General features: G+C 37.3%; 1 protein-coding gene across 2 annotated transcripts; it reads right to left on the bottom strand.

The window, feature by feature from the left end:
* Positions 1-27,749, bottom strand: RBPJ (recombination signal binding protein for immunoglobulin kappa J region). 2 transcript variants are annotated; one of them, XM_059817718.1, is made up of 10 exons: positions 27,711-27,749; positions 24,172-24,267; positions 12,632-12,797; positions 11,305-11,479; positions 9,639-9,776; positions 9,313-9,425; positions 6,944-7,084; positions 2,018-2,173; positions 1,192-1,295; positions 1-376 (listed from the first exon to the last, which is right to left on the bottom strand). In XM_059817718.1, the coding sequence occupies exons 2-10, from the start codon at positions 24,258-24,260 to the stop codon at positions 61-63; spliced, it is 1,398 nt and encodes a 465-aa protein (XP_059673701.1). In that variant the 5' UTR covers positions 24,261-24,267; positions 27,711-27,749; the 3' UTR covers positions 1-60. The 2 variants fall into 2 exon arrangements, with proteins under 2 accessions (XP_059673701.1, XP_059673702.1); XM_059817719.1 differs by lacking the exon at positions 2,018-2,173 and having other exon boundaries at positions 27,711-27,745.

The following is a 27,749-nucleotide window of genomic DNA, read 5'->3' as shown; positions in this document are numbered from 1 at the left end:
TGTTCAGTTCTCTTGAATGTAGCACTTAAAAGTCAGTTAAGTCCAGACAAACAACAGTAGTTAGGAAACTACAGTTGCTGTAGATGATGTGACATTGGTTGGATTTGTGCTGACGTTTGTGTAACTTCCCTCGCTGTTTGTATTTGTTTCACTGGAAGCCATGAGGCTTGAGTTGGCTCTGAGGATTGCTCCAGCAGCACTGCAGTGTGGTCGTGGCCCTGGTTCCGGTGTGTATGTAAAAGTAAGGCTGGTGGAGTAAATTATGCCATCATTACGGACCAAAGTTACTGGAACCTGAACTGGCTGACGGACCCACCTCCAACCCTCTCGAAATGCAGAAATGTCTGGAACAACACATAGCATGCTCTCTGCGCATCTGAAAAACAGGAGAGTGAACTGAGCATAATAAAACTTAAGCTTAAAGAACAGAATAGAACAGAGCAGAATAGTTCACTTGGAAGGCACCTACAACGATCATCTAGTCCAACTGCCTGACCACTTCAGGGCTGACCAAAAGTTAAAGCATGTTATTAAGGGCATTGTTCAAATGCCTCTTAAACACTGACAGGCATGGGGCATTGACCACCTCTCTAGGTAGCCTGTTCCAGTGTTTGACCACCCTCTCTGTAAAGAAATGCTTCCTAATGTCAAGTCTGAACCTTCCCTGACGCAGCTTTGAACCATTCCCATGCGTCCCAGCAGACGATACCAGGGAGAAGAGATCAGCACCTCCCTCTCCACTTCCCCTCCTCAGGAAGCTGTAGAGAGCAATGAGGTCGCCCCTCAGCATCCTTTTCTCCAAACTAGGCAAACCTAGAGTCCTTAGCCACTCCTCATAGGACATTCCTTCCAGCCCTTTCACCAGCTTTGTTGCCCTCCTTTAGACACATTCAAGTGCCTTAACATCCTTCTTAAATTGTGGGGCCAAGAACTGCATGCAATACTCAAGGTGAGGCTGCACCAATACTAAATACAGCCTCATAATCACCTCTTTTGACCAGCTGGATGCAGACTACCCTCTTGGCTGCCAGGGCACACTGCTGACTTATATTGAGCTTGCTGTCAACCAGCATTCCCAGATCCCTTTCTGCAGGGCAGAAAGTACACACTTGAGTGTATACACATGAATACACACTCTTCAGAGCATCCAGTAAAAGATAATCACCATAAAAGTAGTAGGAAATACTGTACCTGTACATGGTTTCAGCTTCCACATCCCCAAACCAGACACGTAAATTTGGAGTGAAGTTCTGTCCTGTAAGTTCCAACATTGCTACATCCCCACCACCATTCAACTGGAAAGGGATTGAATAGAAAAAAAAAAAGAAAATCCACAAAAAAAGAAGTATTAATAAAAACAAACACGCCCCTCTCAGGGAAAAACAGAAAAAAATCCTTCACATGTGTACAAGAACTGTAAACAGTGCTGTTTCTATCAGCTGGATAAAACTGAAACACACCTAACACAACTGAACTGTAAAGAAGTAACACTTCTAAAAGATACTGCCAATTAATTTGATATCCTGAAGGAACTTCTAAGTTTTGATAGTGGCCACTTAGAATAGAAGTCAACAAACAAGGCTTTGAAAACAAAGAATAAAGAATCTTTCAGAGAACATGTTAGGAGAGCTTCAAGTTTTTCCACAGCAGAATGCTGATTTTCTTAATAAGGTTTCGATCTGGCTCTCTTTGATCTATAATTGGCTGTTTTAAGAGCCAAAATCAATTTCTAAATAATCAAACAGAAGTAGAAGTCCTAAGGATATCACTACCACAGTATTTTAAGAAATAAAATTCTTAATGTATAAGACAATATTAAAATTATTCCTATGCTGGATAGGCTCATGTATTCTGAAATGCAGGTAAGAAAAATTATTGCAACATAAAGTAATTTTCCTATTTATAAAACTAGTAAGAATGTTTTCCTACAGTATTCCACAAAAATACCATGAAGGTTAAACCAGTATGACAAAAATAATCTCACATAAAAGAGTTGATTCAAAAAAAATAAACTTACTTGAAGACTTTCTACAACAGGCACAGGTGTCACTGGAGCATGGACTGGCCCCATCCCCTCATAAAATGTGTATTCTGCTTTATCTGTGCTAATGATTGTCCAAGAAGCTCCATCATTAATCATTTCTTTATTTGGTTCTTTTGGGCATGGAGTGGCCTTAGAAAGAAAGAAAAGTTTTAAATCTGACCTATAGACTCATTTGCCAAGTCACAGAGCTAAAAACCAACTCGTCCAGTAATAACATCTGTTACTTCAAAAACACGTTTCCTTATGTTTTTCCTCCAACAAAAAGACCCAGAGAAAGTTGCGTACATTTCAGCAAAACTAGTAGAAAACTAAAACTTGTGAAAACACTGTAACTCTCACCTATGACACTGTCACCTCTCCAACCTTCTGTTTATGATTTTAGTTAATCTTTCAAAGTTTTAATGTTATTCAATAGCCATTAACCAACAAACTACAGCAACTAGAAGTGGCTACTTTAAAATATATCTTGTTTTATTAATGCAAAATGACTAAACTAGCTACACACTGAAGTGGAATACTTTTCGTTAGTTATGATTTACATCTAGCCAAGATTTGGTTTTTTCTTTTTAGAAATATATAGAGAGGCAGAAAATACACTGACAACTATTTTTTACGGCAACAAAATTCTCTCTGAACAATTCCATCATCTAGCAACCAATAAGGAAATTGTGTATAGGTTAAACACAGGCACCGAAAAAAATGGGACTCAAAAATTCTAATTTTAATACCTAAATTCTCTTCTCTTCCATTAAGCTTTTAAGGATATCTAGGTATGTAACCATAACCTTCACTCTTCAAAGCTGTTAGATAAACTTCAGTTAGCACGAATTTACCAGTTCAGATGAAAGGAAGTTAAGATCAAAGCTGCATTCTCATGTGGACTCTTCATTCTGATATGATTATGTAAAAAAGCACCGAAAACAGCTTGCAAGGGACGTGTGCAACAAGGATCAAAACTACAGATCTTTCCAAGCTCAAGACCCAACTGATATTTTTATTAGAAACTTGTGAAGCTTCTAAATTACTAGCCCAACTTCAAAAGAGGAACTGTTGTATACTATTTCGATGCATGACATTTTTCCTACAGGTTGACTACAATTCCTGTTGGCATGGACTGACATACTTAAACTCATGACAAATAAAACCATGGATATCAAAAATGAATGACCCTGTATAAAATCCTTGACTAGCTTCTTCATATCTGCTAAACCCCTGCCACAAAGTGGAAGGCAAATGCCACAGAATTTGTTCTGAAAGTCCTGCTATGTCAAGAATCATTTCAGGAACACATTACTCCTCCTGTCACAGAAATCCTTGAAAGATTATGATTCCTCTTCTAGAGAAGCATTCTTCCTTGTCACTTCCAAATACAGCAGTTTACCTCCAGGCACTTCCCCCGCCCCCCCGCTTTTCCTTTCCTTTTATAACTAAACTTTCTCAACAGGTAGCACTGGAAGATTGAAATGCCTTAACACCATGCTTAGTACCTCATGTATTGACATGGAGACAGGATGGGAAACAAACAATTACATAACATTAACTGATAAAGGACAGAATTCCCGAAGAACTGGTAAACACAACAAGGACACAAACAAAAGCAATCCAAGGAAAATAATATATCTGGATTTACAAAAAACGAAACCACTATACACCACTAACCTCTCCCTCCCAAAAAAATAACCCTCAAGAAAGCTCTATATCAGAGGATATTAAAGAAATTAACTTATCATGGATTAGAAAAAGTTGTGAGGGTTTTTTTAATAGAAAGTTAATTAAAGGAAAGCAAAAAGCAAAAGGTAGAACTTGACAGTTGTTCTCTCAAAATGGACAGAAGCCAACAGTGCAGTCCACTCCCCAAGACTAGTGTTGCCATCAGTTTTATTCAATGCCCTGACCAGTATGCTGGTAAAGTCAAATCTTCAAACTTCTGCATGATCCTAAGTTTTTCAGGTAGTTAAATGCTGTTACAATTGCAAGGATTTTATGTCCAGAAGGACATCAAAATGAACACAGAATGCAAAAAAGTGGTAATGAGCTTCAATTTAGATAAAAGTGAGGTTTCGAAAGAAAAATTCTGTAAATGATGCCCATAAAATACTGAACTTGGAACTGGTAGTTACAACTCAGGATCCTGGAATCACCACTGACAGTTTTCTGATACCACCAGCCCAATGTGCAGTGGCAGCCCTGGACACCATCAGAAAAAAATATTGAGAACAAGGTATCAGGTATTATTTTGCCAGTGTAAATCCTTTGTTTACCTAATTCTGGAATACTGTGTGCAGCTCTGGTCTCCCCGTCTAAGAAAGCTGTGGTGAAAAAAGAGAAGGTACAGAAGGGGCAAGCAAAATCACCAAGGAGCTGCTGACCTTACGAGAAGAAATTGAAAAGACTGTGACTCTCCAATTTGGAGAGAAGAAATTAAGACGTTGACGAGTAAGGTGAATACAGAACTGTTGCTCACTAAATCCTGCAGAATTGGAACTAGGAATCACTCACAGAAACTATTAGATCATTCAAAACAAATACAGCAAAAGTTTACTACACAGAAGACAGGAAACTTCTTGAACTTTCTGCCACAGAATACTGCAGAAAGAGAGCATCAGCACATTCAAAAGGAATCAAACTGTCAGACTACATATCTACAAAATTATACTAAAAGATAGAGTCAGGGATGCAGCCTTTAACAACCCTTAATACAAGAAGTGGGGATGCTGGCAGAGTACAACTGCACTGGACTGCAGAAAGAAACCAGGTCTGCCTGCTTCCTGTAAGCACCATGTCCTATTGCTGCTGTTAGATACAGATATGGACTATGCTCTGATCCAGTAAGGCATTATTTATACTCTTTCTCTGTTCTCCAGAATACATGGACATCTTTAAAGAGAGATTTGGCTGGTACTTCAGCAACTGAATTTCAAGGTTTTTGTAGGTTCATGCCGACCTGCTGACTTTTTACAGCCTCCCTGCTTTAAGCCTCTAAGGTCTCTATATTGAGCTATTTCCATTCACCCAAGAGAGACTTGTCACCCTGAAGTAAAGTTTAGGGGTTTTTGTGTGGGTTTTTTTTTTGTTTTGTTTTGGTTTTTTTTTTTTTTTTTTACAGTGACCACAGTCTGTCTAGACTCCTACTATAGAAACTGTATTCAACAGTAAATGCTTAAGAGCAGGCAGGTGAAAGATACTACACACGCCTGTTTCTCTGGTCTTGGTCTTCTGGTCCGAAGGAAAAAAAACAGATAAAATGGGATTTTTCTCCTGCCAGTGGTAAAAAGAGTTTATCTTCCACAGTGATTTCACTTACCAAAGAGTGATAACAGCCTGATATGCAAGTTAACACATTTTATTCAACAAGTAGAAGCAGCAGGTACCTACACCACTAAAAGAATTCAGAATAGTGGGTTGTCCTGTTATGTAAGCCCTACCCATGTGAGAAGTTCAGCGCTCTTATCAGATTGGGCTCCTTGAGTGCTGCAGAAACTGATGAGTGGTAGGATGTCCTGGTAGTTCCACAAGCAATTCCAGGATGTTGAATTAAGGCAGCTGTCAGAGAAGCAGGAGTTGCTTCTTCATTCAGCCCTTCACATAAAAGTACTTTGAGAGAGATCAAACAGCAAGGCTGATCCTGAGTTATTGCAATTCCCGTTTCATAGCTTTCTCCTCTTCTTGACGAAGGTCCATTCTCCTTTACAAGAAAGTATATTGATAGATATATCTCTGCTATGTGCTGTGGATAGAACCAATAGATCTGGTCCCTTCTAAGCCACAAGTCATGAATACGTTTCCTGAAATATGAACAAAGTTTCTCGCATTCTCTTTCCATTGTCCCAATTCAGGACAGAAGTCAACTGAGCCTTTACCGAACCTTCTTGTCCCTTCCCTTAAATTAAGGGAATTCTTTAAAAGGTTAGTTTCCCCCTTTCCTACCTCTACCTTTCTTAGCCAAGAAGCTACAGCTGTTCTCCTAAGGAAGTCCCAAGTCTTTCCCGAGTGTGGCCATCTTCCTGGAGCACAGCATTCTCTCTCAATACCCTTTGCTATTTGAGCTGCCCTGGATGTTTAAAGAAAACTGCAATACTTAGGTAGGCCTAAGTCTTGTTACTCTTATGGGAATTACCATGCTGAAAGTCTGCTAAAAGGACGCTAACATACACATGAGACTAAACCCGCAATGTGTTAGTGTATTGTATAAGCTGTCGGAACAATTGTACACTGTGTTGTGTGTTTTTTTGTTTTGTTTGTGGTGTGTTTTGTTTTTTGTTTTTGTGTTTTTTTTTTTTTTACAGCTCTCCCTAGGGGTTCATTCCTGTTACAGTAACTTGCTAGGGCTATTTTTCTCCACCTACTGGAGAAATAAATACTTGAAGACTGAGACAGCTACATTCTTTACAGACAAATCAAATTTCTGTGGCTTTACAAATTACTGTCATCAACTGCCATAGCTGTCTATGTTTACGCTCTTACCCAAGAGCAAGACAGTGCAACTCTGCTAAGTTCACCATGAAATAAGACTATCATGAACTGTATCTTTTCCTATTTGCTGTAATCTAGAAATGGACACACAAAAAAGTGGTGCAACTCTACTGACATATGTCAACATGTTAAACCACAGTATCATGACTGCATGCACAAGCTCCTTGTGTGTTTCCATTTCTTCCATTACAGAAAATAGAATTCATTGTCTAGACAGACATGGAAGAAGGTTATGAGGAAAGAAAAACAGATTTGGAAAGGGACAGATAAAGTTTGTTGCTTTCTATCTTCTGTCTTTTCAAAACAAAATATTAGACTCAAATTCAAAACCAACTGCAAAAGTGGCATTCATACATATTTTGGGAATGTTTGGGAAAACTTCGCAACCACGCTTCTCAACTATTGAAATAGTTTTAAACAACTCACTTGAAATTGGATTATTCTCTCCTGGGAAAGGCACAAATACATTCTCTCAGTGTCTTTAAGGTAAAATGCACATTTATGGAGCTGCGATACTGGATCATCTGCATCCAATAACGCTGTTTGTTTATCTACTTTTCGAATTATCTGTGAATGAAAATTGTACATATATATTTAGGACAATTTCTGTACTTCATTACATTGGAGATTACCTATGTACTGTTAGTAAAGGAAGTGAAAGGTCATTTTTTTTTTCAAATTTCCATGCCTCCTGTTTTAATACCAACATTACATTCATAATTCTCAATGCTTTTGAAACAAGAACACAACATTGAAGTGACACTCAGTACTACAGCTTCAATGTGCTGCATGCATATTTTTTTTTTTTTTTTGCTGTAAGAGTGGGGAAAAAAAAACTTGAAGCTTCAGCAAAATCTACTTTTGTTCCATTTCCTGGTACAAAAGAGCAGTAGGTCAAGTATTAATAGACTTCTACAGAAGCCTCCACCATTGATAGCATCAACAACATTCTGTGGCAGACTGGTTGCTGAACGAGAACAGTTGAAAATAAGGATTTACTTTAAAGGTATTGAGATGTCCTTAAGTAAAGTTTTTCAAACACAACAATCACAGCATATCTTAACAACAGTTGGTCATTAAATATTACTTAAAGACAACTGCAAAGAACAATTGTTCCTTACATCTGGCAGTTCAGTGAAAAAATATCTGCTGACTTAATTCAGAGCTGTTATATTAATTTATTTTTAAAAATTAAAAAAGTTATTCCCTTACAGACAGTGGAAATCTGTAGCTTGGAATTTTAACTCAACTTCTAGAAAAAAGTTTAATACTTCATTTTATGCAACATCAGCAGAAGCAGCAGCTAAAGTGCTTGAAGATTTGTAAGCCGACAATCAGAAAGCCAACCATGTCCTCTGGGGTTTCTAATTATAATAAATGGCATTATTAGCAATATAAGTTTCAAGGTTAACTTGTTTCTTCAAAGTTCTTTGTATTAACCTATAAAATGTCTGCAAGTTACCTTTTAATCGCATCACCTTCAACCAATCTTGTAAGGCAGCAAGACAAATGTTTCCAATAGCAAACAAACCAGGAACCTTTAGCCTAATTTGTTTTAACCTATTTCTACCTACAAATAAGGTTTCTGGAATCATAAATGATGGCATCTCCTTTCAGCAATAAGAAAATATTAACATGAAGCTCACAAATAAAGTGAGATCCTCTTACTGAATTTCATGTGCACTCAACCAGATCAGTAGTGAACAGGTCTGGATTTTTCTGTTAAATAATGTGATTTAAAAAAAAAAAAAAATCTATTTAAATGATCATTTTATACCATTTACTCTGAGCAGGCTATCTTCTTTTTTAGTTAAGTTTGATATTGGGAGAGAATTTCTCACTACAGTCCTAGTAAAATAAGTCTGGGAAGGGGAACAAAAACCTGCCTGCAGGGAAGGTTGGTTTTACATTGGCACATTATAAAAATTGTTTCTAGTCAAAATTGGAATTAGCAAAGTCTTGTATGAAATTCATAATGGTCTGACAAACCACAATTTCACAGAAGATCTCATATAAAGCATCGTTTATTATCAGTCACATAAAATTCCACTTAGGCTGGCATTAAGTGCATAAAACAGGAGGAAAAAAATAATCTACAATTATACTTAAATTTATTTATAAAAAACATTACTGTGTATCCAGCAGTAAAGTGATTTTTTTTGGTTCACAAACCTTAACTGGTTATAATCCATTTTGTATCTGTGACAAAAACAAGGGCTGAAATTGTCTCCTAAAAACCAGTTATTCCAAAGGCATTTCCAGTGTTCCATATTTAAAACAGACAGTATTAATAAATGTCAAAAATGCTTTTGCAAGCTGATACTGGTATAATTATGTATCCTTAGAAGTACACAGAAGTGCTTTTAGATTCAAATCAGTAGAGCATTTTTAAAGCTGTGCTGAACTCAACAAATGGAATAGTCCTACTGGCTGCAAAGACTTTACTCATCTATTCAATACCAATATTTAAAGTATTTTGCTACACTAGGACCTACATTACTGTTTTAAAAATTGACATTTGCTTAAGGACAGCTTGCAGATTAACCTACTTTGGCAGGTTTTAATTCTGAAAAATTCCCTATGCTTATTTTACAAGCTGTTCTTTGCTTACAGAATTAATCTGCAGATACAAAAATATGCTTTTATTAAAATGAATGCTGTTTTCCATGTAAAACATGTATTACCAAAAGGAAACATACAAAGCCAAAAATTGTAAACAATGCAAACCCAACTATGAAATTACACTAAGTAGCCATCTACAAATTAATTACAGCATTGGAGAAATTAAACTGTACCAGTCTTGGGAGTGCCATGCCAGTAACTGAGCATACAAGTTTGACAGTCTGCCCATAATGAATGTAGCCATCTCTCACTGTGAATTCTTCTCCTTCCGATTCATCATCATCCACTGCATGAAACAGGAATTTTCACATTATTTGTTTTAATCACTGTTTTCCTCTATAGGAGGAACATCTAACATCACACTATTACATCAAATATACACTCAGTAACAAAACAAATCTGCATATGGGCAATTAATATAGAGGAAAAAATGCAGGACACTTTTTTGTGGGGATGGAGGGAGGTAGGTGAAAAAATATATTGCTTCACTTTTACTTACAGAGGTGAATGTAAAATGCTCCCCACTGTTGTGAACTGGCATGGAAATTACCACCTTCTACGTGCAAATATCTGGTGCTAACTGTTTGGGATCGAAGTCTATTAAATAGTGCCACTTTTGTCCCTGACGCAATACATACTGCAAGGAACACATACAGACTTGAGATTATAAAATTACTTCATTATTACATAGAAAAGTAACAAAAAGTCACAAATACAGTAAAATAAACTGATTAATACTGGAAATCAAGAAATAATTCTCAATTATTGGTTAATTTAGAAAATATTTATATTTGTGACAGACCAAAAATAATCACAAAATTACAAGTGGGATAACATACACAGTCACTGTTGTCCAAAGGCATGCTAGTTCACAGAATTTTGCCACTTAGCCAAATGGGCCAGTGCTTGCCAGCTGAAAACTCCTTCTGTTCATAGTTCTCCAACAACTGATTATTTGAGCAGAAGCTTTAGCTTGCCGTTGTGAAGTACTTAGACAACTTTCAGTGATCATTTGAAGTATATTTGAAGTATAAAGAAAAATTATTCTTACAAATCACACTCAATTGAAAGGAAGACAGACATACCCATGTAAAATTGTAACCATGCAACTTGAAATTTTCTCAGATGTGAACTTACTTATCGTTCAAGAGAGAGAAATGCTAAGTCTGTTCCACTAAAAAAAAAAAATCAGCAACTAGCTCTTTGCCATCAGAACAGGCATGTTTCTTCTACTTGGTTCACATTTACTATCGAAGAATGCTTGGTTCATATTCACTGTCCATCAAAACTATCTGTCTGAATATAAACTCAACAGTGCATACTCTGAGCCCACGGGCGTGAACTGCACAGCAACAGATTGCCTTTAGTCATGTGGCAAGCTAGCGGCCCCGAGATCCACATTCCATAGGTGAATGGGTTCCAGCCCAACACAGATGGAAGAGCCTTTTAAAGCACTAGTGAAGAGAGAGAGAAAAAACAAACAAAAAAAAAGGGTATCTCTTGAGGTGCTCCATTGGTACGCAGGCAAAAACTTTGGAGGAAAAGCAAAAATGCTTCCAATTATACATTAGCACCAGAGATATCTTTAGTTGAAAAACACGGTAAGCAAATAAACCCGGGTGAAGTATCACCATACAGATTTCTTAACCACTTACTTAAAAGAAACCATGCAAAAGATACTAAAAATAACACGAAAATGGCATGAGACAGTAAGAAGGTGGCTGTGATGTGACAAAGTGCAGTTTGGATAATACGATGCTGCTCATTTATCACAATCTGAAAGCTTTCTCTTTGATACTGATCAAAACATCCTAAGCACCAGATCATGGCAGCTTAAGAGTTCGAACAGCTTAGAAAGCTAAGGTAGAGCATTCTTTATGCATTTGTCTACAAGGATTCACTCCTCAGAATAAAGGGGTTTTGGTGGACCTTTTATATTTACTAAATAATAACTGCGACTGCATAAAACTCAACAGTGTAACCTATCTATATGGGAATACTTTAAAATACACTGATGTGTACAGTTCTGAAATACATTAGAAAAAAACAGAAAGTGAGAACTTCATTGTATTTAGTTTGTAGTCAGACCTCAGAATATGTAAGAAAAAAATTAGTAGGCATCAAAATCAATTGCTACATAAAGAAAAGAACTGTAAAATACTTACAGTCTGCATTTTTCAGTGACTGTTTCTTTTTAGAAGGTTTGGAGATGACTTTGATCCGTTTACTGAGGAACACACCAATGTCGTCACTATTGCCATAGAACATTTTTACCGATAACATGAAGTGCTTTCTCTTGTCTGAGTCTGATATGTATAATGTTTTGGCAGTGCAATAATTCTGTAGGTGAAAACATACTGTTGTTTCTTCTTTCAAGTCAACCCAGTTCAAGAAGCTACATATATTTAATTATGAACAAAACAGGAAAACTGAGGCAATAGTTTCTAAAACAGATCAGAAACTGCTTTTTCCATCTCTTCCATATGGATATCATTTATGACTACTGTTTAGCTTTGCGAAGTTTAGCACCCAATTTCAGTACTTTAACGTCTTTCTAAAGACCCTTACCAGGACTGGAAAACAGATGATTAGAGACTATAGCTGTGTCAAAGACATCTCTGAGTGGTTAAGAGCACTACTAACAATTACATTTGAGTAGAGCTATACAGGCAGTACACTGGGCATGCACAAGAGGCTGCCTGTGCAGAAAATGTGTTAAGCCAAACTGTTCTTAAATGATAGGAGATGATTGGGTTTTGAAACACTAGAAAGTTACTTTCGGCTAAGTGTTTACACTAGGTGACAACAGAAGCTTTAAAAAAAAAATCTCAAAACTAACTTTTATTATTCTTTTCCTGTTCAGCAACATACGAAGCATTTCTAAGCAGAGTGTGCTGGAAATACTAGGTAGCTATAAAATACTGCTTAATAAAACAACCAGCTAAGATGAGCACTCATGTGCTGCCCGTTCTATTCCAACTGCTTAAGTCATCACAAATGCCTTTAAAAAAAATCTTGTAGCAATTTATATCACTGTAAAAAAATAATCTGCTAAATTTATTAAGATGCTATTTTAATTGTATTTTTATGCAAAGGGACTTAAAAGACCACTTCTAGCAGCAGATGTTGTTCAGCTACTTCCTTTATGAGATTATCCATTCATGCCAGCCAGGGAGAGGGACATGGAGTTTGGGCCAAAAAAACCTTACTTCAGTTAACCACTGATGCCTACCAAATAACCTAACAGTTTACTGACTCTGAATCAACAACCTACAAATGAAAGGTTACTACCCTGCTATGATCCCATGAACCAAATCCACCTATTCAATTGTCCTACATATTTTTGAGGGATTTTTTTAAACCACTTATATAATATCTGTTACAGTGTAACAAAAGTTACCAAAAATAAGCAAGGGTATTCCTTGAAATATGCACCCATGTAGCTGTAATATCCTTTGCAGCAATCTGAGTGGTTTATTACAATTCTTCTACCTTTCCTTCCAAGTTCAGCTGCTGCATTTCTTGGTCGCTGTTTCCTATTCCAATGAAGGCGCAAGGTTGTGACTCTTGCTCAGTGCAACCATCCCGTTCCATTTGCTCTTTTTTTTTCTTCCATCCACTGCCCATAAGATACACACATGGAGGAGGACAAAAGAACCTGCAAATGAAAAATGCATTATGAGATTACACACAGCTTTCAAGAAAATTCTTGAGACAGAAACTGTTGTGTACCCAAAGCTTTCTCAGCCCATTCGAGTTTATATATGCATGCCCTTCATTTGCTTTGAAGATTTTCTAAAATGCAAATCAAAAAAAGAGAAAAAGCAAGGAAAATCAGCACTACATGCTGATCTTTCCAGTTCAATATTTGGTAGGTAATAGTCTGTATGTCTATAAAATGAAAACGCTTTCTACCCTTACAAAGAAGAGATTCTCAAAGAATCTTAAGGTAAAAAAGCCTTGAAAGTGATGACAACGTTTTGTTTTTGTAGGTGCTTAATATGACACAGTGGTTAATACACACAGAACAGTTCCACAGACTAAACTAATGGACAACTGCTGACTACAATTCCTAAACATTTAGTGTTTCATCATTAGCAAGAAGGGAGTCTATTCCGAACAAGCATAAATCTCTTTTCAGTCTTTAAATGGAATAGATGATTTTACATTTTCATCAGTAACTGTAAAAGATACGATCTAGTCTTTAGCAGCACTGACTGAAGTAAGTCTAGATGCTACTTACAGCAATGTGTTCAAAGTTAAATGCAGCATTATAATACAACGTATTGGTCTTGAAGTTTCTGCAAATTGTTAAAATGCAAATCCTAATCACTTTTGGTTTTAGTTTAGCCAACAGCTGCAGTGTTTTTATCATAATTTTGTTAAGATCAAAGTTAAAAAAGCAGAATGAGTACATCCAGTTGTGAGGTAGCTAAAGAGGCATGAAGGGAAAGGATAATTTAAAAAGTTTTTAATTATTCTATTTATTTCAAATTGGAGAGTAGTGCTTAACTTGCCACTTCTGAAAACCAAAGACAACTCCTACCTTATACAGGTAGGTGGGTAGGAATTTTTTTTTTTTTTTAAATTTGGCTTGGGACAACTGGATTCATGGATTATTTCTATTAAACACCATATAAACCTCGATTAGTGGAAGCCAGCTTTAGTACGAAAATCAAGTCCAATACACCTTTTTATCCCACCTATTCAGCAAAATTAGCTTTATTTAAGATATAAAATGCTTTTCTAAGTAACAGAATTCTTAATAGATGAAACCAAAGTCCTGAGTTAAAAATCACACAATAATAAATGTAAATATTAAGAACCCATATAAATAAATGCAAAGACTTGTAATCATTTCAGTTAATGCACATAATTAATGTATATTCTTTGTTAGAGAAACAAACAACCAAATTTTAAGTTTTACTGCAATTCAAAATGTCTCAGTAATTATGATAATGAGCAAAAATTACCCCCTGCAGGCCAAAAAAAAAAATTCAAACTTTTCATCTTGCCAATAAATCCACAGTGAAAATTTTTCAGTTAATTTCGCTCTTTTTAAAACACATCAAAACTGATGATATACCAATACGCATATAGCTTAAATATCTATGAACGTCTTTCCAAAGCATCATGCTCTAGTTTGAAAAGACTGGATACAAAAGAGAATTTGTAGAAAGTAGCTCACTACATGACATCAAAAGATCTGCATGTTTGAGAAGCCCACTAAATTGATTTGTGAAATTGCTCCTACAGATTGCTTTTAAAACTTAGTAATTCTAAACAAACAGAAACAAATGCTGTATTTCGTCCATTATGATAATCCATTTCAGCAAAGACTTATCATAACAATTATTTGCTCCTTTTAAAAATTGCCTTCACACTGTTCTGAAGCATAGAAATTTTGATAAATATGGCATTATAAATTAACAGAAAGCCACTTGTAGAAGCAAACTATTTAAAGTTTAACAACTAACATTTTTTCATGTGCTTACTGCATCAGTTTTAACTATTTATATTTTATTCTTTGGGGTAACTATAGGTCATACGAAGGTACTGGAATTTTTCTTCTTCCAATTGAAAATGCAGAGCACAGAGAACCAAGGCAACAGGTAGAAACTTGCCAATTTGCAAAGCAGATGTTTCCTGATGGAACTGTCAACTTGAGACACTACACAATCAACTACCTCAAAAATAAAATTTAACTCTTTCACAGCAGCAGCACAAGAGAATACTTCCACTAGCCCAGCCATGAATCATAAAGCTGAAATTTATAGTTACCTGACATTAGAATGGGTTATTGTAACTTTATTGCTGTAATAATAGAAATTCTGAAATTTGGAAATCACCATGAATAGAAAGAGTAAGCAGTGATAAATGTTATCAAACAGCGCACACTGTGTATCCCCTTTTTGCTTGCTATTATGCCTTTTGCTTCTGATCTTCTGCTACCTGACCTCTATTCCAGCTTTCTTCATGAAGACACTGAATGATGCAGTAGGGGTGTATTTAAGAATGCCATGAGTTTCTGTTACATGCCAATTAAGTCCTCCCCCTCCTACTACAAACTTTTGATTTCAAAACCAGGAATGCATTTCCTCCTTTTCAATTGCATTTATTTCAAACATTAGATCAGCACAGATGACATGACCTAATTTCCCTCTAATGCTTCTCTACCCTAAAGGAAAAACGATCTTAAGAGGACTTATGTTTGTGAGAGAGACAGTGCAATGACAATGGTCAAAATCATAAAATTCATATGAAAGTACAAGTGTATATTTACTTTCTACATGACCAATCTAATGTATATGGCCCTATATCACCCCACATCTAGATGTATATACCATAATTGTTGTGAAAAATCTATTCTGAGGCTCATCTACTCATTGCTGCAACTTTTGGCATGTTTTAGGAAAACAGAAAACCAAAACAAATCAAGAAATAATAGCTTTAGCATTACACTGAGAAAATTTCTGCTGTAGACAACTGATCACATTTTAATAAAAACCCCACAGATATACAGAGGTATATATATACCTCTCTATGAGGGTGGGAAGGAAGCAAGAGGATATACTGTTTAGGAGGCCTACTCTACTTTGTCATCTCAGATAAAGGACTGCTGTCATGTTTCTCCTGTGAACAACACTTTTCAAATGGGGGTTATGAATTAACTCCAAGGTTAGGAAATGCAATTTTTTGGGGAAGAAACTCAAGTAACAGATGCATTTATTCAAGAGTTGATCTTTTGGAAATAAACTCAGACCGCCAGAAAAAGCACACCACATATCTAGTCAGCTTCTGAACTCACAAACCTGAACGACAATACAAGATCCTTTTGGTGTTAATGGATGTATCCCACTAATTTTCTTCTCAACAATTATAAGCTATTTCCAATACAGAAATTATACACGGACTAAAAATTAATATCAAGCTTTATTAACGGAGCAATGCTTTGCAAAAAAGAAACCAGACCAAGTGTATTCCAAGTAGGTGTAACACCATAAGACAAACATCCACATTTACCTTTCTTCCTCATGTACTCTTTTGTATTTATCTTACTGGTTAGTACACAAGAAAAAAATCCCAAATTTTTTTCATATCCTTTTTCATTTCAGCTTTATGCTAAACCACGTCCTTTGAATAACTATGGCCACTAGATGGCAATGAAGACCTATAAGAAACAAGTTTTAATCCATTGATGAAGAGAAAACAAGACACAACGATTACAGTGCTGTTTTTAAATTGGAACACAGAAAAACCTTGGAAAACTATGACTTACTGAACAAAGAAAGAAACTTCTGAAGCTGAGACAATTTTAAGTTTGGTTAAAATTACCAAACAAGAAGAAAGAGTCTGGACATTCACAATTTGAATGGGTTTTCTTATGTGTCAGCCTCTTACTCACCCTTCAGATATAGCCAAATACAGTCTGGGGGCTTTTTACTTCCTATTTACAATCCCAGGAACTTATACATAGAAGAGATAAACTATAAATTTTCTATCCAATATCGTGTGAGTAAATTATGAGTATCCTCATATTTCTAATTTACACAGAGGATTAAAGAAAGTGTCTTTGATATGTATAAAATAACTGCTGGAAACAGGTTCTCTCATTAATAAAACATTTCTGATGTAAATAGGAATGTAAATATTTATGTGAGAGGCTGGCTTTCAGATAACTATAAAGAGGAAAAGAGAGAAAGAAAATCACCTCCCCAAAATTAGTAAAGTATTTTAGGTAAAGTAATCTCCACCATTGCTGATGGGAAATAAGGTAGGACGATGTTTGGTGGAACAAATTAAAATACTCTTCCTTCGACCTTTGATTTACAGGGCCTACGTCTCTTTTATCTTTCACCATAAAACTACAGAAAGACTGAGTAGGAGGTAAAAAAAAAAAATCTTCTGAAGTATTAATCTGACCTATAGTAAAAAGAAAACTATGCTGGAGGGAAAGGCAGCTGTGTCTGGTTCTTCTGAGCTTGTTCAGAATTTTCAGTACAAGAAGTAATGGTGGAAAATCATGTAGGATGTAATTTCCTCACTGGATTTATAACATGTTCTCTTAATACCTTTTCTCTATGCCATGAGCAGACTGGCAATTCCTTGCTGAATGAGCAGTAAAACAAACACAGGACATTCTTCCGTGAGGTAAACACCTAACAACTTGATCTAAAAACCACATGAGATCTGTTAGGGATCAACTCTGTGAGCTCTTTCATTACTGGAAGTATACCAACCAGTAATGTCGTTCCTGGACAAAGCCTATCCCACACTTGTTAGATTCTGCACAAAAAGATGCAGATTCAGTGCTTCCTACTTGCAAATATAAAGCACAGTGACTGAACCAGGGTCACATTTTGGGACACCAAGTCTCTGTAAACATTTCATGTATTTAACATATCTCTACAACATTTTGCTGTGGACTCCTACTTTCGCAGAAGAGGCCTTCCGTGATGCTCCTCCTATGCATCTTCCAAGAATTTGTGATCAGTGTTATTAAAACAATGGGCAGTTATAATGAAGCTAACATAGGGACTGATATTAGACAGGAAAGGTCAGAAAGTCAGTCTCCAAAAAGTAAAGGGCATCCCCATAGTGCCTTCTGCACTATAGTTTCATGGGCTGCTCAAGTAAGGAAAGACCATAGTATTACCAATCTCATGTTAGACTCCAAGCTCAGTAACTCAGCACAGCAAAGAGAAGCAAGCTGTTACTCATCTGTTCTGACAGAACTGTTCCATCAGACCAACTGGAAACTGAACATTTTTCCATGGCAAGAAAACCAAGCTGAGATTTGTCTAAGGATGCTCCCCTTTATTCCAAATGACTTGAAGGGAAGAACAAGATCATTTCTAGTGGTTTCTGAGACTTGACTGCAACAACAGAAAGTGGAATAGGTTGAGTCTTTGGCACGACCTGTAATATTGTTTTAAATCAGGCAGTCACCGAAGGAGAGAACAATATTCCTTCAGTCCCTTCAGCCAATTCAGGCCAATCAATACAGAGAAAATATGGTACTTCAAGTAGAGAAGCTACCCTAACTGAACTTGCCAGGAAGCAAGGCAAGTTAGAAGTAAAATAAAATCAGCTCATGTCATTGCTACCTAGTTCTGATGCACTCAATGCTCTTTTCAAACCAGTCTTCTGTTGACAAAGGTTTGCTTTTTCAAATCATCCAAGTCATCCCTGTATTCATCTTACAGAAGTCTTTGCCTTCAGAAGAGTTTAGTGGTGTCTACCAGCTGGTTTTCTTTATGTTCAGGGTGACATTAGCAGGGAAGTTTTTCCTTTGTACCTGTTGGTCAGTTCCGAGTCGCTCAAGGCAGGAGGTGTGTTTGTCAATTACCCGCATTGTTCTGAGCATGAAATTACTCAGTCATCTTCTTTTCTTCTTAGGAACTGAAAGAACTAACAACATCCACTAAAGAATTCAATACAACAACAAATGAAAAATCATTAGGTGCTAGAGTGTTAAGGATGAAGTAGTGGAGCCATGGGGTAAGCCCTGGAAAAGGCTATGCCCTCAATAACAAGAGCATTAACCAGAGGGCAAGCACACTCTATTCGGGTGAAAGGAAGTATTTGAGAAGAAATTACAGGAGCTCCTTCACTATCAGCCATAAAACAAGACACAGCTAGACCATTCTCAGGCTAATCAGTAGTGATAATGTTTAAACTCAGAACAGCCTGTAATCCACAAATACCAATCTGGCTCACAGTCTTTGATGAACTATGTCTCGGAATCCAAAACACTTCAGTCCTTTAAACTGTTGAATGTTCCCACTGTTCAGACTCTGAAGAGAGAAGTCTCAGTGAATGGTAAATATGGAAAAAATACAAGAAGCATAAGCCAAACACCCACACTCATCAGGACTAAACGTCACCTGAGTCTCTATCATCTGAATGCCTTTGAAAGATGACAGCCATCCAACAGTAAACATGAGGCAAAAAGTCTTAAATTCAACTTAAGTCCATCCCTGAGCTTCTTACCTCCTGGCTTCTTTTTTGTTAAATTTAAGAACATTAACTTTGGGAAGAGCAAGGTTAATAAGAAGAGTCCACTCAAAAAAGACAGACGCCTCCCTTCATTACTGTTATTTAGGTACAAGTATCAAGAACACTCTCAAATTAACCCAGAAAGTCTCCACCCACGCGGCAACAACCTGGAATTGTGTTTCTGTGAGGTCCATTTAAACCAGACCACACTACGTGAGATCTGCACCGTCTACAGTGAGTTTTCAACAGAGTATTCCACCATTTACTAAGCCTCATCAAAACACTGAAAGGTAGTTATTGTACTAACCTTTTAATTATGCCATGCAAAGTTTATTAATGATAAATATTTCCCATGACCTCACAACAAACAAGGTTTAAAGACTGGAACAAAAGGTGGAAGTCTGTTTAGGGTTCTTATAGGTTCTGTATTTACTTGAAAGACATGTCAAATTTAAGAAATAATTACTTTTGTAACTTGAATTCTTAATTACAAAGATAGTTATCTAACTTATTCTTTATAACTTTATTCTTTATGGATCAAAAGTTAACCAGAGCATATCCATGCCATAATGAAGTCCCGTGGAAAACATGAAATTTCTCCATAAAACAGGTATGAAATAGGTTTTTGTCTATAAAGCAGATGTACGCAAAAAACCTCACTTCAGAAATGGTTATTTAATGTAAAAATGGTGAAAACTTGATTGACCAGTTGCATAAAGCAGCCTTAAACCTTTACTAATTTTGCTCAGTCCAGTAATATGAAGAGCCAAAAGGCACGTTCTGCTATGAATAAAACAAAAAATTAAAAAAAACTCAAAAAGAAAAAAAAAGAAAGAAGCTAATTCATCATTCAGTTTCACTAAGTACCTTAGGGCACACATGGATCCAAGCATTTAGTAACTGGCATTTTTCTGTATGCTGATAACAACAGGACATCGTTACTGATGCTAAACAGTCTGGGAACCAGCAGAACAGTACCAGAGACAGTCTAAATGGTGTGGTAAAAAGTAAGAAAAACTAAAATACTTAAACTGAAAAATGGAATCTTAGTATGTATTCCAAACTTTCATTTCATACCCATACCAGAATGGCAATCATTTCACTATCATATTATTTTATAACTAATACAGAATCACACAGAATCATTAAGGTTGGAAAAGACCTGTAAGATCATCAAGTCCAACCATCAACCCAACACCACCATGCCCATTAAACCATGTCCCACAATGCCTCGTCCATACGTTCCTTGAACATCTCCAGGGATGGTGACTCCACCATCTCCCTGGGCAGTTTATTCTAGCGTCTCACCACTCTCTCAGGAAAGACATTTTTCCTAATATCCAGCCTGAACCTCCCCTGGCGCAACTTGAGGCCATTTCCTCTTGTCCTGTAGCTAGTCACTTGGGAGAAGAGGCCAACACCCACCTCTCTGCAACCCGCTTTCAGGTAGTTGTAGAGAGCGATGAGGCCTCCCCTCAGCCTCCTCTTCTCCAGACTGAACAACCCCAGTTCCCTCAGCCGCTCCTCATCAGACTTGTGCTCCAGACCCCTCACCAGCTTCGTCGCCCTTCTCTGGACACGCTCCAGCACCTCAATGTCCTTCTTGGAGTGAGGGGCCCAAAACTGAACACAGGATTCTAGATGCGGCCTCACCAGCACTGAGTACAGGGGCACGATCACCTCCCTGCTCCTGCTGGCCACACCATTTCTGATACAGGCCAGGATGCTGTTGGCCTTCTTGGCCACCTGGGCACACTGCTGGCTCATCTTCAGCCGGATGTCAATCAACACCCCCAGGTCCTTTTCTGCAGGGCAGCTTTCCAGCCACTCCTCCCCAAACCTGTAGCGCTGCATGGGGTTGTTGTGACCCAAGTGTAGAACCCGGCACTTGGCCTTGTTGAACCTCATACAATTGGCCTGGGCCCATCGATCCAGCCTGTCCAGATCCCTCTGCAGAGCCTTCCTACCCTCAAGCAGATCAACACTCCCTCCCAACTTGGTGTCGTCTGCAAACTTGCTGAGGGTACACTCGATCCCTTCATCCAGATCGTTGATAAAGATATTAAACAAGACCGGTCCCAAAACTGAGCCCTGGGGGACTCCGCTTGTGACCGGCCGCCAGCTGGATTTAACTCCATTCACCGTGACTCTGGGCTGGGCCGTCCAGCCAGTGTTTTACCTAGCAAAGAGTACACCTGTCTAAGCCACGATTTGCCAGCTTCTCCAGGAGAATACTGTGGGAGACAGTGTCGAAGGCTTTACTAAAGTCCAGGTAGACAACACCCACAGCCTTTCCCTCACCCACGAGGCGGGTCACCTGGTCATAGAAGGAGATCAGGTTGGTCAAGCAGGACCTGCCTTTCATGAACCCGTGCTGGCTGGGCCTGATCCCTTGGTTATCCTGCACGTGCTCTGTGAGCGCTCTCAGGATGAACCTCTCCATAATCTTCCCCGGCACAGAGGTCAGGCTGACAGGCCTGTAGTTCCCCGGATCCTCCTTCCGGCCCTTCTTGTAGATGGGCGTCACGTTGGCAACCCTCCAGTTGTCTGGGACCTCCCCTGTTAACCAGGACTGTTGATAAATGATGGAGAGTGGCTTGGCAAGCTCCTCCGCCAGCTCCCTCAGCACCCTTGGGTGGATGCCATCAGGCCCCATAGACTTGTGAGTGTCCAGGTGGCATAGCAGGTCGTTAACTGCTTCCTCCTGGATCATGGGGAGCCTATTTTGCTCTCCATCCTTGTCTTCCAGCTCAGGGAGTAGAATACCCTGAGAATACCTGGTCTGGCGGTTAAAGACTGAGACAAAGAAGGCATTAAGTACCTCAGCCTTTTCGTCATCCTTCCTGACGATGTTCCCCCCTGCATCCAGTAAAGGATGGAGATTCTCCTTGGAATCCAACCATTTTCATTCCTAGTCGTCTTTTGAAAAGCTCTGAAATTCCCTGCACTCATTTGACATGCTTCCATTTCTGAAGAGGTGAATCTGAGATACCTTTCATGAACAAATGCAGTTGTGCTGAGATAGGCAACTGAACTGCACCTCACAAAATCTGAAGTGGTAAAAGAATACCTAATTGCAGTTAGCAATCATTTCAAGCAGTGAGAAACCAATGTCTAGTTTACCAAACAGTGCCAGTACTTAGGTAATGTATGTGCCATAGTGACTTTTAACAACATCAAGTGAAGTATACACAGATATTAAGGCAACAGGAATTTATAGCAATGCTATGAAATGCACACAGGGGCTTTCAGAAACTGGTAGTAATTAACAATTTGAAGCTTTGCCCTGTATTCTTCAGAACACTTATGTAAGTTTTCCAAACAGTAATGGAACATTTAATAATTAAAATTACATACTTTATCTCTTTATTTTCTCCCTTCTTTTGATGCAATTTGTTCTCCAAAATAATGATACACAGGACAGCTTTGCAAAATGTTCCTGCCCTCATGAACTGCTCCGGCCCCAAGAGAACAAACTGACTTAAGTTACAGATACACTGTTTAGAAAGTCAGTTTCTTATCTGCAGGCACACCCCTCATTTTTTGGGAGTCGTACGCTTAACTTATCTGCAGTGATGAGTTAACTATGCAACTCTTGAATGACAATACAATCTGAGAAGATAACAATCAGAGGTCCCTATATTGTCATGATAAATATTTTTGGCTGTTGAGTTTGCTGCAAAGGGTTAAAGTTATCATTTACTGCTAGTAAGGCCTTGCATTGCAACCCTTTTGCATTTAAGTGTAGCAGTGAGCAAGAGGGCTATATAGTTATACAGCAGATTGACAGTGTACTTGTCTGCTTATGTGTCCTTCCTCCCTCCTCTTTCACTGACTTCCCATTTGATTCTCATCAAGAATTTCAGAAAGGTCTAAAAAGCACTTTGAGTAAACAATTCCATGGAGCTGCAGAACCTGGACACTGCCCAAAAGAAAGGGCTTGAGACACTGGCTAGCAGAAAAGACAACGCATATTGAAAGACAAGTACTCAGGCACAGAATACTGAAGAAAAGTTGAAAATGTAGTCTGCATCTCTGTGATTCACAGACACAGGAAGTGTGATTTAGATTGATGGCAACAAACCGAGAACTTTGCAGGCTTAATTCTAACATTCCTGTTTTCTAACGCTTTCATACATAAATATGTTAAAACCTCAGATCTCAGAAAACTGTAAAAAACATAATGATGTAACAAGACTTACACAGAAGTGGTGAAAAGTTAAAACTTCAAAACCATTAATGTGCTGCATATGTGGTCTTTTGTGGTGAACAAATACTAATAATACAAAGTATCTGAAAACTAACCAAATACTGCGCTATTTATTTTAGACAATTTTAAGGTAGGAAAGTATCATTTATACTTAAAGAAAATCCTATTTCATCATGAGAGGACTAGAAATCTGCATATAAAGGATCATCCCCTTTGCTTCTACTAGTCATGCAATAAAAACATCACATAGAGAAGACTGTAGGAAATTCACCTTTGCCTAAACAGCATTCATCGTCATGTCTTCCTGTAGATTCTGTCCCTTAGAAAACTACCTATTATTGTAACTTGTACTACATTGATTTTTATGAGAGAATGTTTATCACAAATATGGTTATGATTGACCTGTCATTCTTTTTAAAGCTATTAGAGATCTGATTCAGAAAAGTATCTTACTGAGGCTAGCAATTTACCTTTTATATTAATTTGAAATTACTCAGGAAAAAACTCCTCTGCAAATAGTCATCATTAATCACCTTGTTTACTCCAGACTTAAAATGGAAGGTTTAAAATCAGAGCCATTTTAGTTCAATGGAAGAAAATCTTCACCCACAGATAGAGAACTTGTTGGTAGAAACAGGCATCACTACATTGAATGCCCCAGGTTTGCAGCATTTGTTACTTAATTAAGTTATTTACCAGAACACATTTTGTTTTACATTTCTTCAGACTATAGTACAATCTGAGGAATTCTGCAATGTACTAAACACTATGGTTTCCCTAGCTGGGAGCTGTAGAGGGAAGCCAGGAAAGAATAGAAACTTACCTTTTTTCATTTCCATAGGATTTCTGCGCAACTTTCGCATGGAGTATTAGTACTGTTTGATCACCTCGCTCCTTTAGGTAATTTCGCATTGCTTCCCTAAAAATTAAAAGACAAAATAAGCTTTGAAAGTTCTTTTGCTTTTGTTTATAATTATAATAATCCAAAGACAGCTTCAGGACAAAAGAAAAAAACCCCAAGCACCTGAAATTCAAAAAAGGCAACCATAAATAGGGTCAAGATGAGTTTGTTTTGGTTTTTAAGACAATTACACAGCAAAAAGAAGCAACTATCTCGCATGAAGCTAGCAGTAGGGGTCTGTGGTCATTTACAATTACTGCATTTTCCAGAAAAAAAGATGCTTGTGATGTAAAATCATACCAATGCCAATCACTACACCATGTTCAAAGCGCAATTTTATAAAGTACCATGCCACAAATACTTGATTAGAACACACTTTATTAATTCAATATTGTCTCCTTAACCAATGTAGTCTCTCATGATAATGACAAATTGTTCTGAAATTTTGTTTATGCTGTTAACTACATCAATACAATGTTTATATGAAAGTTTTCTTTTGGTTGTGAATACGCTAAGAAAAAGTTAAAATTCTTCAGCTTATTGTTTCATCTAGTTTTCTAGAGAAAGCCTCTACTTCCTGCATACAATCAGGTAAAAAAAAAAAATTTTATTTTCTATTGTTCATCATCACTGTAATGACAGACGTCATATAAAAGCTATAAGTACCTCAAAGACACCAACAGCAATTCCTTAAGAGAAGTAAGAGAACAATACACCCTATCATTCTTTTGTATAATAATCTAACTATTCATTAAGCAGCATGCCAAATTCAACACCCTAGGGTTTAGCTGTGTCGGAGTGCTGACAGGAACACTTCCTGGAGGAGCTTTTGCAGGTTGAATGCCCACCAATGCACTCATCTTCAAAATCATCAACCAGAGAAACAAATTACGAATTTAACAGGAAGTTATATGAAGAGATGAAACCCTACAGAAGAGGGATTTTTGGGGGTTTGTTTTGTTTTTCTTTTTTCTAAACTGCACCCAACTGTAAATTCCCTTTGGACAGATCCAGAAAACCAAACATTTCCAGTGAAAAAAGATGGAAGATAAAAAGCAGTATTTTGTTGACAAGACCCTTTCCAAAAGAAATCCCCACATACAGTTTCACAGAGGAAAGCAAGTAGATTGCAGGGTGGGGGTGGGGGTGTGTGTGGTTGTGTGTGTTGGACAACAACAATTGAGCTTTGCTCATGATGTCTTGCAAACTCTTGCATTTGTCATGCCTGCATAAGACAGTGATCAGTGTGTTAGATTTTCTGTGTAAATAGCAGGCTGTAAGAGCAAAAACTTGAATCACTGTTTTAAATTTGGACTAACTTCATCTATTTACATTTGACATTGGTAAAACTGATGTTTATCCATGAAAGCACAGATGGAAGAACTGTCTCAAAGCGCACAGACTTAATTTATTTACAACCATTGTTTAAGAATATATTTTAAACCACAAAATGTAATTCACTGTGAAATTATTATTATACATCTCATTATGATACATATTAGCTGCATTTAACTGGTTTAAAAACTTTGACAATTTGAAATCCTCTATTAAGAGTACTGTCATACTAAATTAAGAACATCTGTCATACTAAAAACTTTTGACTTGACCACCATTTAAAAAAAGCACTCAAAACCAGCAACCCATGCACAAAAACACTAGGTGCTATCTAATGTTTATTTAGCATTGCATGAGGAAGAAATTCTGTTTTCTACTGGTCTCTTGCTACAGTGGAATTGTACAATCCAAGCTCCTAGGAGAACTAGGCATGTTCCCCTCCAACCCCTCCCTCTGACAAAGAAAACACATAACCATTGCAATTCTTACATGACATTTTTCATTATTACAACTTAAAACTCTCCACGAAGGTAGTACTCTTATAGTTTACACCTAAAAACAACTAGCACAGTATGAACAAAGTCATGTTGTTCCACTGGAGCTTGCACGATGATGAATAGATTATTAGACAAACAGGACTGCCTTTACACAAAAAGCAGAATCATTTTCCAATAATTGAACTAAATGCCTTTAAGGATTTACAGATACATTTTTAGCATTACATAAATAAATCATGCTCTTAAAAATTTGTGTGATGGTTTTTCCGTTTCAGCATTTTTCTCTTCAGAGGAAAAAGGTTAGGTTGCTTGTTTCCAGCCTCTATCAGTATAGAAAAGGTTTGCAAGCTACTGCTTTGAAGGATGGCTAGCAGTTCCCAGATGCCTACCCTGTACTCACAGGAAAGAGTATCTGGCACATTTAGCAGCTAAAATCCTGCACATTAAATTTAGAGTCACTATAGTTAATAGGCAACTTAGTTAAAAGACCTTACGCTGCATAGTCATTATTTTGTTGTTCTTTTTAAACCATAGAAGATAAGTTCTATAACTTCAGGGTGATACTAACAGGTGTTACTGCTCAAGATGGAAAACAGTTCATTACTTATAACTTAGTATCTTTAAATATCCCTGAAAATAGGTAGGCCAACAGAAAACAGCAATGTTTGTTCAATTACTTATAAGCCAGTATAGATAAATTTTACATTGAAATGAAGTTTAACAATGACACAAGCTAACCTGACGCTTATCCAGAAATGCAATGAGACAGATATCCCTAACACAAAATGTAAATGCTCTCTCCCACCCTGTGCTTTACCTGAGGCATCATAATTTCCATTCAAAACAGAAGTAGGCCAGAGTGACAATGGGTTTCCATGTCTTTATACAGCACTATTACCACAAAAAACTATAAAAAAAATTTCACATCTTTTGTACTTCAAGCAAACAGTGGGTTTTAAATTCAGTAGCTATTTATAATAGGCACAGTTTGTGGCACAGAATAATAAGTATTTGCATAGACTGCGTTACAACAGTTTGAAGAAATGGTGACTACTTAATAGGTTCTAGTATAAATACTTCCCAAGCAGACCAGAGGCAAATCAGGCACAGTACTCCAGTCACTCTAAACACTTTTCCAAATGGATTGAGTTGATGATGCTATTTGATGCTACTGCTGACTGTTTAGGTTTCACCAACAATTGGTTAAGATCACTCCTTGACAGCACTGTGTTCCTTTTGCTCTTACCTGCTGCATGACAGCAGTAATGTAATACCTGAATTTTGGCAGTAAAAAATGTTATTTTACATGACCTCACATGACATTTTTACCCAAGAAAAGAAATCTGTCTCATTCCTGGTGATTTAAATCTAAGCAGATTCACATTCTACTGAAGTACGTGAATACGTGAAGCCAATACCATTTCTAAAAAGGCATTTTGAGTATCATATTAAAAACAAGACACTCACTGTTCAAAATTTTACTTCTGGCTGCTGATTGCATAAAATAATTGAAAAGCTTTGATATTTAAAATTCTAGGATTAGCTAGCCATCATTTTTTAACTTAGAAATCCTTATGAGAATGAAAAGGGCAACTTTAGAAAATTGTTAAAAAATTCTTTAATGCTTACCTGGTAAGCCGTTTCGGTTGAGGTCGCTCTCCAAATTTC

Source organism: Gavia stellata, chromosome 5, assembly GCF_030936135.1.
Source record: "Gavia stellata isolate bGavSte3 chromosome 5, bGavSte3.hap2, whole genome shotgun sequence".
In the NCBI taxonomy this organism is placed as follows: domain Eukaryota; kingdom Metazoa; phylum Chordata; class Aves; order Gaviiformes; family Gaviidae; genus Gavia; species Gavia stellata.
The sequence above is the reverse complement of the archived record's forward strand: the minus strand, read 5'-3'. Positions and strand labels throughout refer to the sequence as shown.

Excerpts from the sequence above, each read along its gene's own strand:
- RBPJ (XM_059817718.1), bottom strand. The coding sequence starts at position 24,260 with ATGCGAAATTACCTAAAGGAGCGAGGTGATCAAACAGTACTAATACTC. Across the intron at positions 11,480-12,631 it reads AGCTGAACTTGGAAGGAAAG|AATTATTGCACTGCCAAAAC; the intron begins GTAGAAGAATTG and ends TTTCACCTACAG. Across the intron at positions 1,296-2,017 it reads CTGTTGTAGAAAGTCTTCAA|TTGAATGGTGGTGGGGATGT; the intron begins GTAAGTTTATTT and ends ATCCCTTTCCAG.